Genomic DNA, 12,757 nt, shown 5'->3' on the forward strand with positions numbered 1-12,757 from the left:
AATGAATGGCAAAAAAGTGTATTCATCCATCATAAAAGTAATCCACACGGTTCCAGGGGGTTAATGAAGGCCTTTAAAGCAAAGTGAGTTTTTTTAAGAAAAATATCCATATTTAAAGATGCTAAAGAGGATCTTTTCGTCGACTGAGAAACCAAAGACTGTTACTGAGTTTTTGAAATGAGCGCATGCGTAAGAACAACCCCCCCCCCCCTCCTTTTGAGGGAACCACCGGCATTCGCTGTATCGTGTTAGTGGATTCATTATGTCGGACTCACCGCAGGTAACTCATAATCTGCAGTTGTTACTCCTGTCTCCTGACAAAAACATTGCATGCGGCGCCTGTTGAGTGTGGAAAGTTACTGGAGCGCGCAGCCACGCTCGTCTCGCACAAGAAAACGTCACGGCAGTGATTGACAAGCCAGAGGGCCAATCGTTTACGCGATGATCGCGTAAACGATTGGCTGATGTTTTTAAGGCCCTGCCTCGTGCACAGATGATGTATATTAGTATTATTCCTTTCAGTGCACCTAATAAATAGTCTTTTATCACTTAGTAAAGACAGTTTCAAGTAATATTGCAAAAATATATACAACAAAACATCCTCTTTAGCACCTTTAAATCGTTATAAACTAAAATAACTAGCTTCTGGCAGATGACCTACGCAAATCGACTTATGCCAAAAAAGTAATCTCTGACATAAAGCATGACGTATTGACGAACGCAGAAGAGCAGAGGATATAGCAAAATGAAACATAATCACAAATTTAAAGAGAAATATTGGATGATTCGATATAAGAGAAAAGGAGCTTGAGTTTGTTGCACAGCCCTATTAGTTTGAACCGCGAGAGACATCTAAGCTTACGCTACTTCTACATCCTACGTCATACATTGTCATACAAGTTGACTTGTGTAGGCCGTCTGCCGGAAGCTAGTTATTTTAGTTTATAACGATTTAAATATGGAAATTTTTCTTACAAAAACCCATCGCTTTGCTTCAGAAGACATTAACACTCTGGAGCCGTGGATATCTTTTATAATGAATGGATGCACTTTTTTGGACTTCAGAATCAGAAGTGCCTTTCACTACTATTATAAAGCTTGGAAGACCAAAGATATTTTTTAATATAACTCCGAATGTGTTCATATGAAAGAAGATAGCAATATACACCTAGGATGGCTTGAGGGTGAGTAAATCATGGGATCGTTTTCATTTTTGGGTGAAATATCCCTTGAAGGTCCATTAATAAATTAGGAGGTTTTGTACACAGGTGCAGACTCAACACTAGGCCAGGAAGGGGGTGAGAAAATCTAAGGAGGGTTCTGTTCTTGTCAGCCCCCATTCTTTGCAATACTAAGAACTGTCCTGTAAACTGATATTTAAAAAAACAACAACAAAAAAGTCCTTCCTAATCCTTGTAATACAAACCCGATTCCAAAAAAGTTGGGACACTGTACAAATTGTGAATAAAAACAGAATGCAATGATTTGGAAATTTCAAATTTCGATATTTTATTCAGAATACAACATAGATGACATATCAAATGTTTAAACTGAGAAAATATAGCATTTTAAGGGAAAAATAACTTGATTTTAAATTTCATGACATCAACACATCTCAAAAAAGTTGGGACAAGGCCATGTTTACCACTGTGTGGCATCTCCTCTTTTTATAACAGTCTGCAAACGTCTGGGGACTGAGGAGACAAGTTGCTCAAGTTTAGGAATAGGAATGTTGTCCTATTCTTGTCTAATACAGGCTTCTAGTTGCTCAACTGTCTCAGGTCTTCTTTGTCACATCTTCCTCTTTATGATGCGCCAAATGTTTTCTATGGGTGAAAGATATGGACTGCAGGCTGGCCAATTCAGTACCCGGATCCTTCTTCTACGCAGCCATGATGTTGTAATTGATGCAGTATGTGGTCTGGCATCGTCATGTTGGAAAATGCAAGGCCTTCCCTGAAAGAGACAACGTCTGGATGGGAGCATATGTTGTTCTAGAACTTGGATATACCTTTCAGCATTGATGGTGCCTTTCCAGATGTGTAAGCTGCCCATGCCACACACACTCATGCAACCCCATACCATCAGAGATGCAGGCTTCTGAACTGAGCGCTGATAACAACTTAGGTTGTCCTTGTCCTCTTTAGTATGGATGACATGGCGTCCCAGTTTTCCAAAAAGAACTTCAAATTTTGATTCGTTTGACCACAGAACAGTTTTCCACTTTGCCACAGTCCATTTTAAATGAGCCTTGGCCCAGAGAAAACACCTGCGCTTCTGGATCATGTTTATATATGGCTTCTTTTTTGACCTATAAAGTTTTAGCCGGCAACAGCGAATGGCACGGTGGATTGTGTTCACCGACAATGTTTTCTGGAAGTATTCCTGAGCCCATGTTGTGTTTTCCATTACAGTAGCATTCCTGTATGTGATGCAGTGCCATCTAAGGGCCCGAAGATCATCATCTTTAAATGATATTATGCACTGTAGATGATGATAACTTCAAACTCTTTGCAATTTTTCTCTGAGAAACTCCTTTCTGATATTGCTCCACTATTTTTCGCCGCAGCATTGGGGGAATTGGTGATCCTCTGACTTCTGAGAGACACTGCCACTCTGAGAGGCTCTTTTTATACCCAATCATGTTGCCAATTGACCTAATAAGTTGCAAATTGGTCCTCCAGCTGTTCCTTATATGTACATTTAACTTTTTCGGCCTCTTATTGCTACCTGTCCCAACTTTTTTTGGAATGTGTAGCTCTCATGAAATCCAAAATGAGCCAATATTTGGCATGACATTTCAAAATGTCTCACTTTCAACATCTGATATGTTATCTATATTCTATTGTGAATAAAATATGTTTATGAGATTTGTAAATTATTGCATTCCTTTTTTATTCACAATTTGTACAGTGTCCCAACTTTTTTGGAATCGGATTGTTAAAAAAGGCAGTACTATTGACACATGGTATAAAACAGCAATGGTTAAACTGTGTCAAAAAAAAAAAAAAAATCTTAATTATGTCAGATAACACTTAAGAAAAAGTCAGTGTCTGAATATATTTTGGTTCCAAATTTATTTTCAGCAATTTTACTGGTAGTCCACTGTATGAAGAATTTTTGGGTATAATATGTCACAGTTTATTTTTCTACCCCCACTTATATAAATTAACTATAATGTCCTGCACCCACTAGTAAAAATATTTCAAAAATATCTGTAATAATTTTCTGGTATACTTTAAAATAATATATCTTCCAGATGTTTGTCAAAGACTTTATAAGAAAAAGACCTTAACTAATGTTCCCAAAAACAAATATTGTATCAATGTTTTGCTGCCCTCTTCTTCATGACCTAATATAAAACCCTCTTATGCTTATACAAAACGAACACATGTATCAAACAGCCAATAAAGCGAGATGGTCCTCAATGCAGAACACAAGATCCAGGGGGTGGGGATCTAGATCCAACTCCTCCCACTTTACATAGCCCTAAACCTACCCGACTGCGCCCCCTGGATCTCTTGTGTTCTGCAGTGAGGGGCTTCAGGAAAACTTCATCTGTTCCATTTCAGTAAGAAAATATGGGAGGAGCTATGGGATTAATGTAGGTGTGTACCGGGGCGGGAGCTTTCAGTGAAATGAAACTAAGCTGAAAATACAACAAAATTAAACCTTTTGGAAGCGTTTTTTCTTTAGACAACAGAATGTTTGTTCATCCATATATACGTAAGATGTATGAGAGCGCACCTGACACTCACAGGTAGGTGACAGAATTATCGAGGATTCGTGTTATGGTCTTATTCAGTAGGGTACATGTCTGAAACAAAACAGAGCAATCCAGGTTTAAGTACGAGTCAAATGCTCTTTTCTGTTTTTACAGCGCTGGAATGGTATCAGAATTTAATTGCTTCTAAAAGCTGCAGCAAGGACGCATTAAATTGATTAAAAGTAGCTACAGTGACATTTATAATATTACAAAATATATCTATTTAAAATAAATTCTGTTAATTGAACTTTCTATCAAAGAATCTGACAAAAGTATCACTGTTTCTACATAAAAAAAAAAAAAAAAATGCATTAAAACCTGTTTCAACATTCATGTCACGCATATAACATGAAGTACAAGCGGCGCCTGCAGCTGTACGCACTGTGACACATTGACACGGTATAAAACAGCAATGGTTAAACTGTGCCAGAAAACAATATATCTTAATTATGTCAGATAACACTTAAGAAAAAGTCAAAGTGTCTGAATATTTTTTGGTTCCAAATTTTTTATCACTTTTACTGGTAGTCCACTGTATGAAGAATTTTGGGGTAGGCCTATAATATGTCACAGTTTATTTTTCTATCCTCACTGACATACATGAACTATAATATCCTGCACCCACTAGTAAAAATATTTAAAAATATATCTGTAATAGTTTTCTGGTATATTTTAAAATAATATATCTTCCAGATGTTTGTCAAAGACTTTATAAGACAAAGTCTGTGCGTACCACGAGAGGGCGCTAATTAATGCGTTTTTTTTTTTTTTTTTTACATAATTTTTAAATTGATTATTAAAATCTATCTGCGTACACTCATGAAATATTAAGAAAGCAAGAGGGAATGAGAATAAATAAACGTGTGAGTTTGTGTGTTGTAAAGGGAAATGTGTGACTTTTTATTTGCAATCTTTTATTTTTAATTGCAGTATAGTTATTTTTGCTCTCAAACTCAATTTGTTTGATTGCCTAAAACACACACACACACACACACACACACAAAACTCCACGTAGAGCTAACATACACACTTAAAGTGATAGTTCACCCAAAAATGAAAATTATTCCGTGATTTACTCACCCTCAAGCCATCCTATGTGTATATTCTTTCAGACGAACACAATCAGAGATATATTTAAAAATATCCTTAGTCCTTGCGCGGGAAGCTCGTTATTTTGCTTTATAAAGTTTTAAATAAGGATACTTGTCTTACACAAACGCACCTATTCGCTTCAGAAGGCCTTTATTAACCTCTGGAGTCGTATGGATTCATTTAAAAAAAAAAAAAAAATTATGGATGGATGGATGCATTTTTTTGTCTTCAGAATTTGGGTTACCATACACAACTATTATAAACCTTGGAGGACTAAGGATATTTTTAAATATCTCTGATTCTCTGTGTTCATCTGAAAGAAGATAATCATTAGGCATGTTTACACATGTTTAATATGTGTAGAATTTATAATTATTATCTCTTATATTTTTACAAGGCATTATACAGGCTACATACTGTTAAATAATATAGACACTATTTAGATGGTGACCAACTGAAACCAGCAGGGGTGTGTACGCCGATATGTGCCATCACAAATTGACATTTACCAATCAGGGATATTGTAAACTAGCATGAGAGCAAATGCCACAAACCATTATAAAGTGGCCCTGACATATTACATTAAACTGGATGTCTATTATAATGAACAGCAAGTCAAATACTTTAACAAATAAATCAGGCATCTCCAGAAGGAATGCATGTTCAAATAGTTTAAATGTGAATTTATTACATAATTCCATAAAATTCATTGCAAGAGGGATGAGAACCACTAACCACATATTAAATTATATTTATATTTATAGATAAATATCAGATTACTTGTTATTGCTACCATCGAACTCACAAACAAATAACAAATACATCACTCGTGGATCTTCTCCAGCTGTATTATGTTTTGGTTTATCTGTAGGCCTGCAGCATCATGCAAAAATAAAGGTTTACAGTAACACATGGGACTGTCAATTCAGAGGCACATGCCACTCAAATACAGATGTGCCACAAACTGACTACATGTCTGAAAAATATTACAATTTTAAACACTTTAATTAATTTTCATAATTTTACTCATTCCCGCAGATTTTGTGCTCACACCCAAAGTGCTCGCACATTAATCCGCCTCTGTCTCAGTACTAAATTGAGTTCTTTTTCACTGCTTATTGCACTTAAACAGTCAAATACACACCAAAAAATGTCAAAATGCTGGTTTTGGTGAGCATTCATGTAAATGCAGTCAGTTATATTTATGGAGTGACTGCTGAAAATTCAATTTTGCCATCACAGCAATTTAAAATATATTAAAATAGAAAAAGTTCTTTTAAATGGACATAATATTTTACAATATTACAGTTTTTACTGTAGTTTTGATCAGATAAATGCAGCCTTGGTAAGCATAACAGACAAAAAAAAAAAAAAAAAATGTAATTCTAAACTTTTGACCGCTAGTGTAGCTTAAATTGTTTTAATTCCTATGTCACTGTCTCTCCAAGAATATTTCACCCTCAAAAACAAGAACGTTTTTCCCTTATTATAGCTATGAGATGGGAAAAATGAAGATAAATTGTTTTTATTTTAAAGTTTTTGAAATCTTTAAGTATTAATATGTATGTGTTGTTGTTTTACACTATGTACTGGTCATGATCTCTGTGAAATAAGATCTAATGTGGGTTTATTTATGTATTAAAATCTTAAAAAGGGCAAAAGCAATGGCAGAACCTCCAAAACCAAGAGAGACCAGGAGTCCTACATGTAAGTCAGCAGTAACCCCACAAATATAGTGGTTTAGTGCTTGACAGACTTAATAATTTTACTCATATGTTAAGTAAATATCAGAAATGAAGTTATACTTCATACTTTTTAAAATATATAATTGTATATCTATTATATCTTTTCGTTTCAGCCCTGAGATCCTCCACTGATCCTCTGACTGAGGAGCTCCAGTGTTCCATCTGTCTGGATGTGTTCACCAATCCAGTCACCACTCCATGCGGACACAACTTCTGCAAGATCTGCCTAAAAGAATGCTGGGACAACCGTCAGGACTACAGCTGCCCAATATGTAAAAAAACATTCAACCAAAAGCCTGAGCTAAAGGTCAATACAACACTCAGAGACATTGTAGATCACTACAAAAAGAGAAATCATCTGAAAATACCCGAAGTATTGTGTGACATCTGTACAGTGCCAAAACTGAAAGCCCTGAAGTCGTGCCCTGCGTGTCAGAGCTCTTACTGTAAGACTCACTTGGAGCGTCATTTCAAAGTTCCAGGTTTAAAACAACACAAACTGATCAACCCTGTAAAAAATCTCCAGGATCATTTATGTCAGAAACACAACAGACATCTTGAACTGTTCTGTAGAGATGATCAGACATGTGTGTGTGTGACCTGCACTGTGACCGAACACAAGACTCACAACAACGTTCCTGTAGAGGAGGAGAGTGAAAAGAAGAAGGTAGGAAATTGCAACATGAAAATGTATCTTTAAAATACTCAAAAAGATAAGAACAGAGTTTTTTTTAAATATTTTCTTTTTTCAGTATAACTTTTAAGTGAGTTTATATACTGTTTTTATATTCTTGTTTTCTGCCTTGCTTTTAAGGCACTATTTTATTATATTATTATTGTCGTCATCATTGTTGTTATTGTTGTTGTCGTTCTGTCTATAGACTCAGATGAAGAAGACACAGACAGATGTGAAGCAAATGATTCAGGACAGAATGAAGAAGACTGAAGAAATCCAACGCTCAGTAAAGCTGAGAAAAGCAAGTTTATATATATATATATATATATATATATATATATAGTCAAACCAAAATTAGTTCATTATTTTAAGTGAGGATAGCAAAATAAAGTTAACTGTAACATTTTATGCCTAAAAAATCTTCATGGACTACCAGTAAAATTGATAAAAATCTGGAACCAAAACTTATTCAGACAGTTTGACCTGACCACCTGAGTGTTATCTGCAGTGTTGGGGAAAGTTACTTTTAAAAGTAATGCATTACAATATTGTGTTACTCCCTAAAAAAGTAACTAATTGCGTTACTTCGTTACTTTTTATGAAAAGTAATGCGTTACATTACTTTTGCGTTACTTTTTCACACTGGGGCTGGGCTTGTTTGTTTTTAATAACAACAAAAAAGTTCTATTTTTGGCAAAAAGGCCCTTTCACACCAAAAGTGAAATGAATAAGCCTCAAGCTGAAGGAAAAGCATATTTACACCTGTACAGTAGAGGGCACAGCTCAAACAAACCTTTCTAATCTAAAGTATTTTTTTGCTTAGTATGTAGTTGAATTAAGTATATTGAAGATCAGCAGCAAAGACATTGGTTAATAATTGAAATTAAATACGTAAAGTATATTTGTGTAATTTAATATAGTTAATTATTACAGGTTTGCAAAAATTCTGAGATTGCATTTCACTGTTTTTATTCATTTTGAGGAATACTGAATGTTTTCATGCAAGTGAGATAAGTAAATGCATGTTCACATTTAGTCTAAAACTACAATAACCATCATGTTCACACAGCGCACACAACACCCTCTGCACTTTATTTCTCTCAACATGGGGACAGGAGAGCTGTCAATCAATAAATGTGAAAAAGTAACTTAGATATTTTGTTGTGAATTGAAAAAGTAATGCGTTACTTTACTAGTTACTTGAAAAAGTAATCTGATTACGTAACTCAAGTTACTTGTAATGCGTTACCCCACAACACTGGTTATCTGACATAATTAAGATTATATTTTTCTGACACATTTTATCTTGTCATTTTTTATTACTATTTTTTTTTAACTATAGTGAATAAACTATTAATAAATGAAATGTTCAAGGTGTCTGAATAAATTTTGGTTTTATATATATATATCTCTATATATATATATATATATATATATATATATATATATATATATATGTGTGTGTGTGTGTGTGTGTGTGTGTGTGTGTATATTTAATTCACATAAAATGAAATATTTGTTAGATACATTTTAAAAAATTTAAAAAAAGGATTTTTTTAATTGATTCTGATTAATCAGAAAAACACTGAAAAAGAGAAAGCAGACTGTGTTGAGCTGTTCACGGATCTGATCCGCTCTATTGAGAGATGTCAGACTGAGCTGCTGGAGGTGATGGAGCAGAAGCAGAAAGCAGCAGAGAAACAGGCTGAAGAGCTCATTAAAGAGTTAGAGCAGGAGATCTCTGAGCTGAAGAGGAGAAACACTGAGCTGGAGCAGCTTTCACACACTGAGGATCACCTGCACCTCCTACAGGTCAGTGTCCGTCTCTCTGCTCTCCTCACAGCACAAAAATCAACATGCTGAGGGATTTCCCTTCTCTTCTGCTGTAGATTTATCCATCCCTGTGCAGCCCGTTAGACACCAAGATCTGGATCAGTATTAACACTTGTGTGAGTGTGGAGACTTTGAGGAGAGCTCTGGCTGAGCTGCAGGACACTCTAGACAAGAAACTCAATCAAAATGGTAGGTTTCACAAATTCTTATTTCACAATAATTGTCTTATCTCAGTTCTTCAGCAATTACAGAATGATAATAATGTGACTTTTTCAACTTTTCACAAAGTCAACAAAAAAAGAATTCTCTTTAAACAAGAACTCAATTAATAAATGTCTACATTTAAATAAATATTTTGTTATTGTGTATGTCACAGTGATGAAGAGGATCCAGCAGTATGCAGGTACAGTGTATGATAATACTCACTCACATTTACCCAAAGTACAGCATTCCAGTTTCATAACAATCTTTCTGTTATGGAGCTGTGATTCAAATTCTCTTTCTCTCAGTGGATGTGACTCTGGATCATGACACGGCACACCCTGAACTGATCCTATCTGAAGATGGAAAACAAGTGCGACATGGAAACATAAAGCATGACCACCCATACAATTACAAGAGGTTTGATAAATATATCATTGTCCTGGGAAAGGAGGGCTTTTCCTCAGGGAGGTTTTATTTTGAGGTGCAGGTAAAGGGAAAGACACAGTGGAATTTAGGTGTGGCAAGGGAATCCATTAACAGGAAGGGGGAGCTGCACCTGTGTCCTAAGAATGGAAATTGGTCTTTGTGGCAAAGTAGTGGAAACAAGTATCAAGCTTGTGAGTCTTCCCCTGTCCCTCTCTCCCTGAATGTAATGCTACAGAAGGTGGGTGTGTTTGTGGATTATGAGGAGGGTCTGGTCTCCTTTTATGATGTGGAGTCCAGGTCTCATATCTACTCTTTCACTGGTCAGTCTTTCACTAAGAAACTCTATCCATTTTTAAGCCCTTGCACTAATGATAAAGGTAAAAATTCAGAACCATTTATCATCACACCTGTCAGTTACGATGAATAAATTATACCCAAGTAAGAGGTCCTGGATGAAAATGATTTTTTATATGTAATCATGAACCTGAATCAAGAAGTATGTATGTGCTTTTACTTAAAGAATGAAAGTATATACATTCTTAATTTTTTTTTCAGCATTTTTGTAGAAAATTATTTTATGCATGTCGTAGTGAAATGATGCAATGCTGACCTGTAAAGAATCATTCCTACACACTTTTTCCTTTTTCACTTATTGCCTTCCATAACAATATATTGGAACTTTATCCATTAAATATCTTTCATTTATTTAAACAGGTTTACATACAATATCTAGAACAAATATCACTTTAAATACTCTGTCAGTGTGGCAAGCAGGCCGCAGCCGAGAGCTGTGGGAATGGAGCGAGGCCGGTGGCGCCAGTGCTAATGAGCATCACCTGCGCTCCACACCGGTCTCGACTTCCATGGAGGAACTCCGGAAGGATAAAAGGATAAAAGGAGCCTGGACTTTGTTGTTGTTTTGTTTATGGGGCAGTCGCCCATGAGGGGTTGCCGCTTCACTTTAGTTTTGATGTTTGTTTATTCTGTCATTAAAAGTTATGTTTAACGTTTGCTGGTTCCTGCCTCCTTCTTCTTCCTTGAACTTTTAACATTGTTACAATCAGTTTACCTAAATTTCCCCTGGATAAATATTCACATTGAAATGTACATTGCCCAAGTATTGCATTGTTTTTAACATTTACATACCTTAGTTTAGTCAACTTGAAATGTGTTGTATTAAAGGGTTAGTTCACCCAAAAATGAAAATTCTGTCATTTATTACTTACCCTCATGCCGTACCACACCCGTAAAACCTTTGTTAATCTTCAGAACACAAATTTTAGTTGAAATCCAATAGCTCCGTGAGGCCTCCATAGGGAGCAATGGACATTTCCTCTCTCAAGATCCATAAAGGTACTAAAAACATATTTAAATCGGTTCATGTGAGTACAGTGGTTCAATATTAATATTATAAAGCGATGAGAATATTTTTGGAGCGCCAAAAAAAAACTAAACTAAATAACGACTTATTTAGTGATGGCCGATTTCAAAACACTGCTTCAGGAAGATTCGGAGCACAGATTAATCAGTGTGTCGAATCTGCTGTTCGGAGCGCCAAAGTCACGTGATTTCAGCCGTTGGCTGTTTGACACACGATCTGAATCATGATTCGACACACTGATTCATTTGTGCTCCGAAGTGTTTTGAAATCGGCCATCACTAAATAAGATGTTATTTTGTTTTTTTTGGCGCTGCAAAAATATTCTCGTCGCTTTATAATATTAATATTGAACCACTGTACTCACATGAACCGATTTAAATATGTTTTTAGTACCTTTATGGATCTTGAGAGAGGAAATGTCCATTGCTCCCTATGGAGGCCTCACGGAGCTATCGGATTTCAACTAAAATATCTTAATTTGTGTTCTGAAGATTAACGAAGGTCTTACGGGTGTGGAACAGCATGAGTGTGAGTAATAAATGACAGAATTTTCATTTTTGGGTGAACTAACCCTTTAAGTGACAACTTGGATATGTGTGTTATTAAGTTGTGATAGCTAATTGCAACAATCATTTCTGTGGTGTAAAACGTGTGTTTTCATATTTCAAGTATGAATGCATGATTTAAAAAGTGTGGACCCCTCTTCTAAAGCCCGCAAATTTGATCAGGTTAATCTTAGCATTAGGTAAATTTTGCTGATCAGTCTCTTGCCACTAGATGGCAGTATAGAGTAGTATGAGTTTTGGCATACAATACACGAGCACACACACTCCTTTATGTTCTTCTGCATGCAATTCTACACCCATTAACAGCAAGAGGAGCAATTTAATAAGCTCTGTGCGCTCAAGCATGACTAATTTATTCAAGAGGCCAGATGTGTGCTTTATTTACCGTGAGATATGTTCTTGCACTCTGACATTCATCAGAATTTTAAGTCAAAAGGTCATATGTGATACAATACGAAGCCAAAAACATCGACGTAAACGTTTTCAAATTTATTTTATTATATATTTTGTGAATTATATTATATTTTTAAAATTGGTGTGTCACACGTGTAATAAACTTAAAAGAACTAAAGGGTGTCTAATACTGTCGCCAAAACTAAAAGCGCTTTTAAAGCTCATAAATAACTCAACATTATCTTGCTCAATAATTCATACATCATAGATTTGATAGCATGGTGTTGTCCAAGTATAAAGTTTCTGAAAACTCTGTAGGCGAGTTTGTCGTGAAATAACAAAACGCGAGTGGTCTACATGTTGCACTGAAATGTTATAATCCCAGGTATGTAGTTTTATGTTAAATGTTGAAAGAAATTGTCGCCTTATTTATAAGTCTCGTCTGGCCTCGGGAGTCGTCTTCATACGAATAAGAATATTAAATGTGTGCATCTTCAGACCAATGACCAGTAGTATCGAGTTGTCGTAAAAGATACGATGCGCGATTTGTTGCATCACTGTCTGTGTGACTGAGCTCATGAATATTAAATAGTTGGCACTGGCGGTGCACATCCAACGTCAAGAAATGATCAGAAACAATATATAATATATATACGCTACTCACAAAAAGTTAGG

The 12,757-nt window shown here is 35.6% G+C and overlaps 1 protein-coding gene across 3 annotated transcripts; it reads left to right on the forward strand.

Moving 5' to 3' along the window:
* Positions 1–3,622: 3,622 nt before the first annotated feature.
* btr09 (bloodthirsty-related gene family, member 9) lies at positions 3,623–10,661 on the forward strand. 3 transcript variants are annotated; one of them, XM_067400393.1, is made up of 8 exons: positions 3,623–3,760; positions 6,513–6,565; positions 6,717–7,270; positions 7,485–7,580; positions 8,858–9,091; positions 9,169–9,301; positions 9,489–9,515; positions 9,622–10,661. In XM_067400393.1, the coding sequence occupies exons 1-8, from the start codon at positions 3,705–3,707 to the stop codon at positions 10,167–10,169; spliced, it is 1,701 nt and encodes a 566-aa protein (XP_067256494.1). In that variant the 5' UTR covers positions 3,623–3,704; the 3' UTR covers positions 10,170–10,661. The 3 variants fall into 3 exon arrangements, with proteins under 3 accessions (XP_067256494.1, XP_067256495.1, XP_067256496.1); XM_067400394.1 differs by having other exon boundaries at positions 7,485–7,565; XM_067400395.1 differs by lacking the exon at positions 6,513–6,565 and having other exon boundaries at positions 3,684–3,760.
* Positions 10,662–12,757: the final 2,096 nt, after the last annotated feature.

This window comes from Chanodichthys erythropterus, chromosome 11, assembly GCF_024489055.1.
Source record: "Chanodichthys erythropterus isolate Z2021 chromosome 11, ASM2448905v1, whole genome shotgun sequence".
NCBI lineage: Eukaryota > Metazoa > Chordata > Actinopteri > Cypriniformes > Xenocyprididae > Chanodichthys > Chanodichthys erythropterus.

Excerpts from the sequence above, each read along its gene's own strand:
- btr09 (XM_067400393.1), top strand. The coding sequence starts at position 3,705 with ATGTTTGTTCATCCATATATACGTAAGATGTATGAGAGCGCACCTGAC. Across the intron at positions 7,271-7,484 it reads AGGAGAGTGAAAAGAAGAAG|ACTCAGATGAAGAAGACACA; the intron begins GTAGGAAATTGC and ends TTCTGTCTATAG. Across the intron at positions 9,516-9,621 it reads GAGGATCCAGCAGTATGCAG|TGGATGTGACTCTGGATCAT; the intron begins GTACAGTGTATG and ends TCTTTCTCTCAG.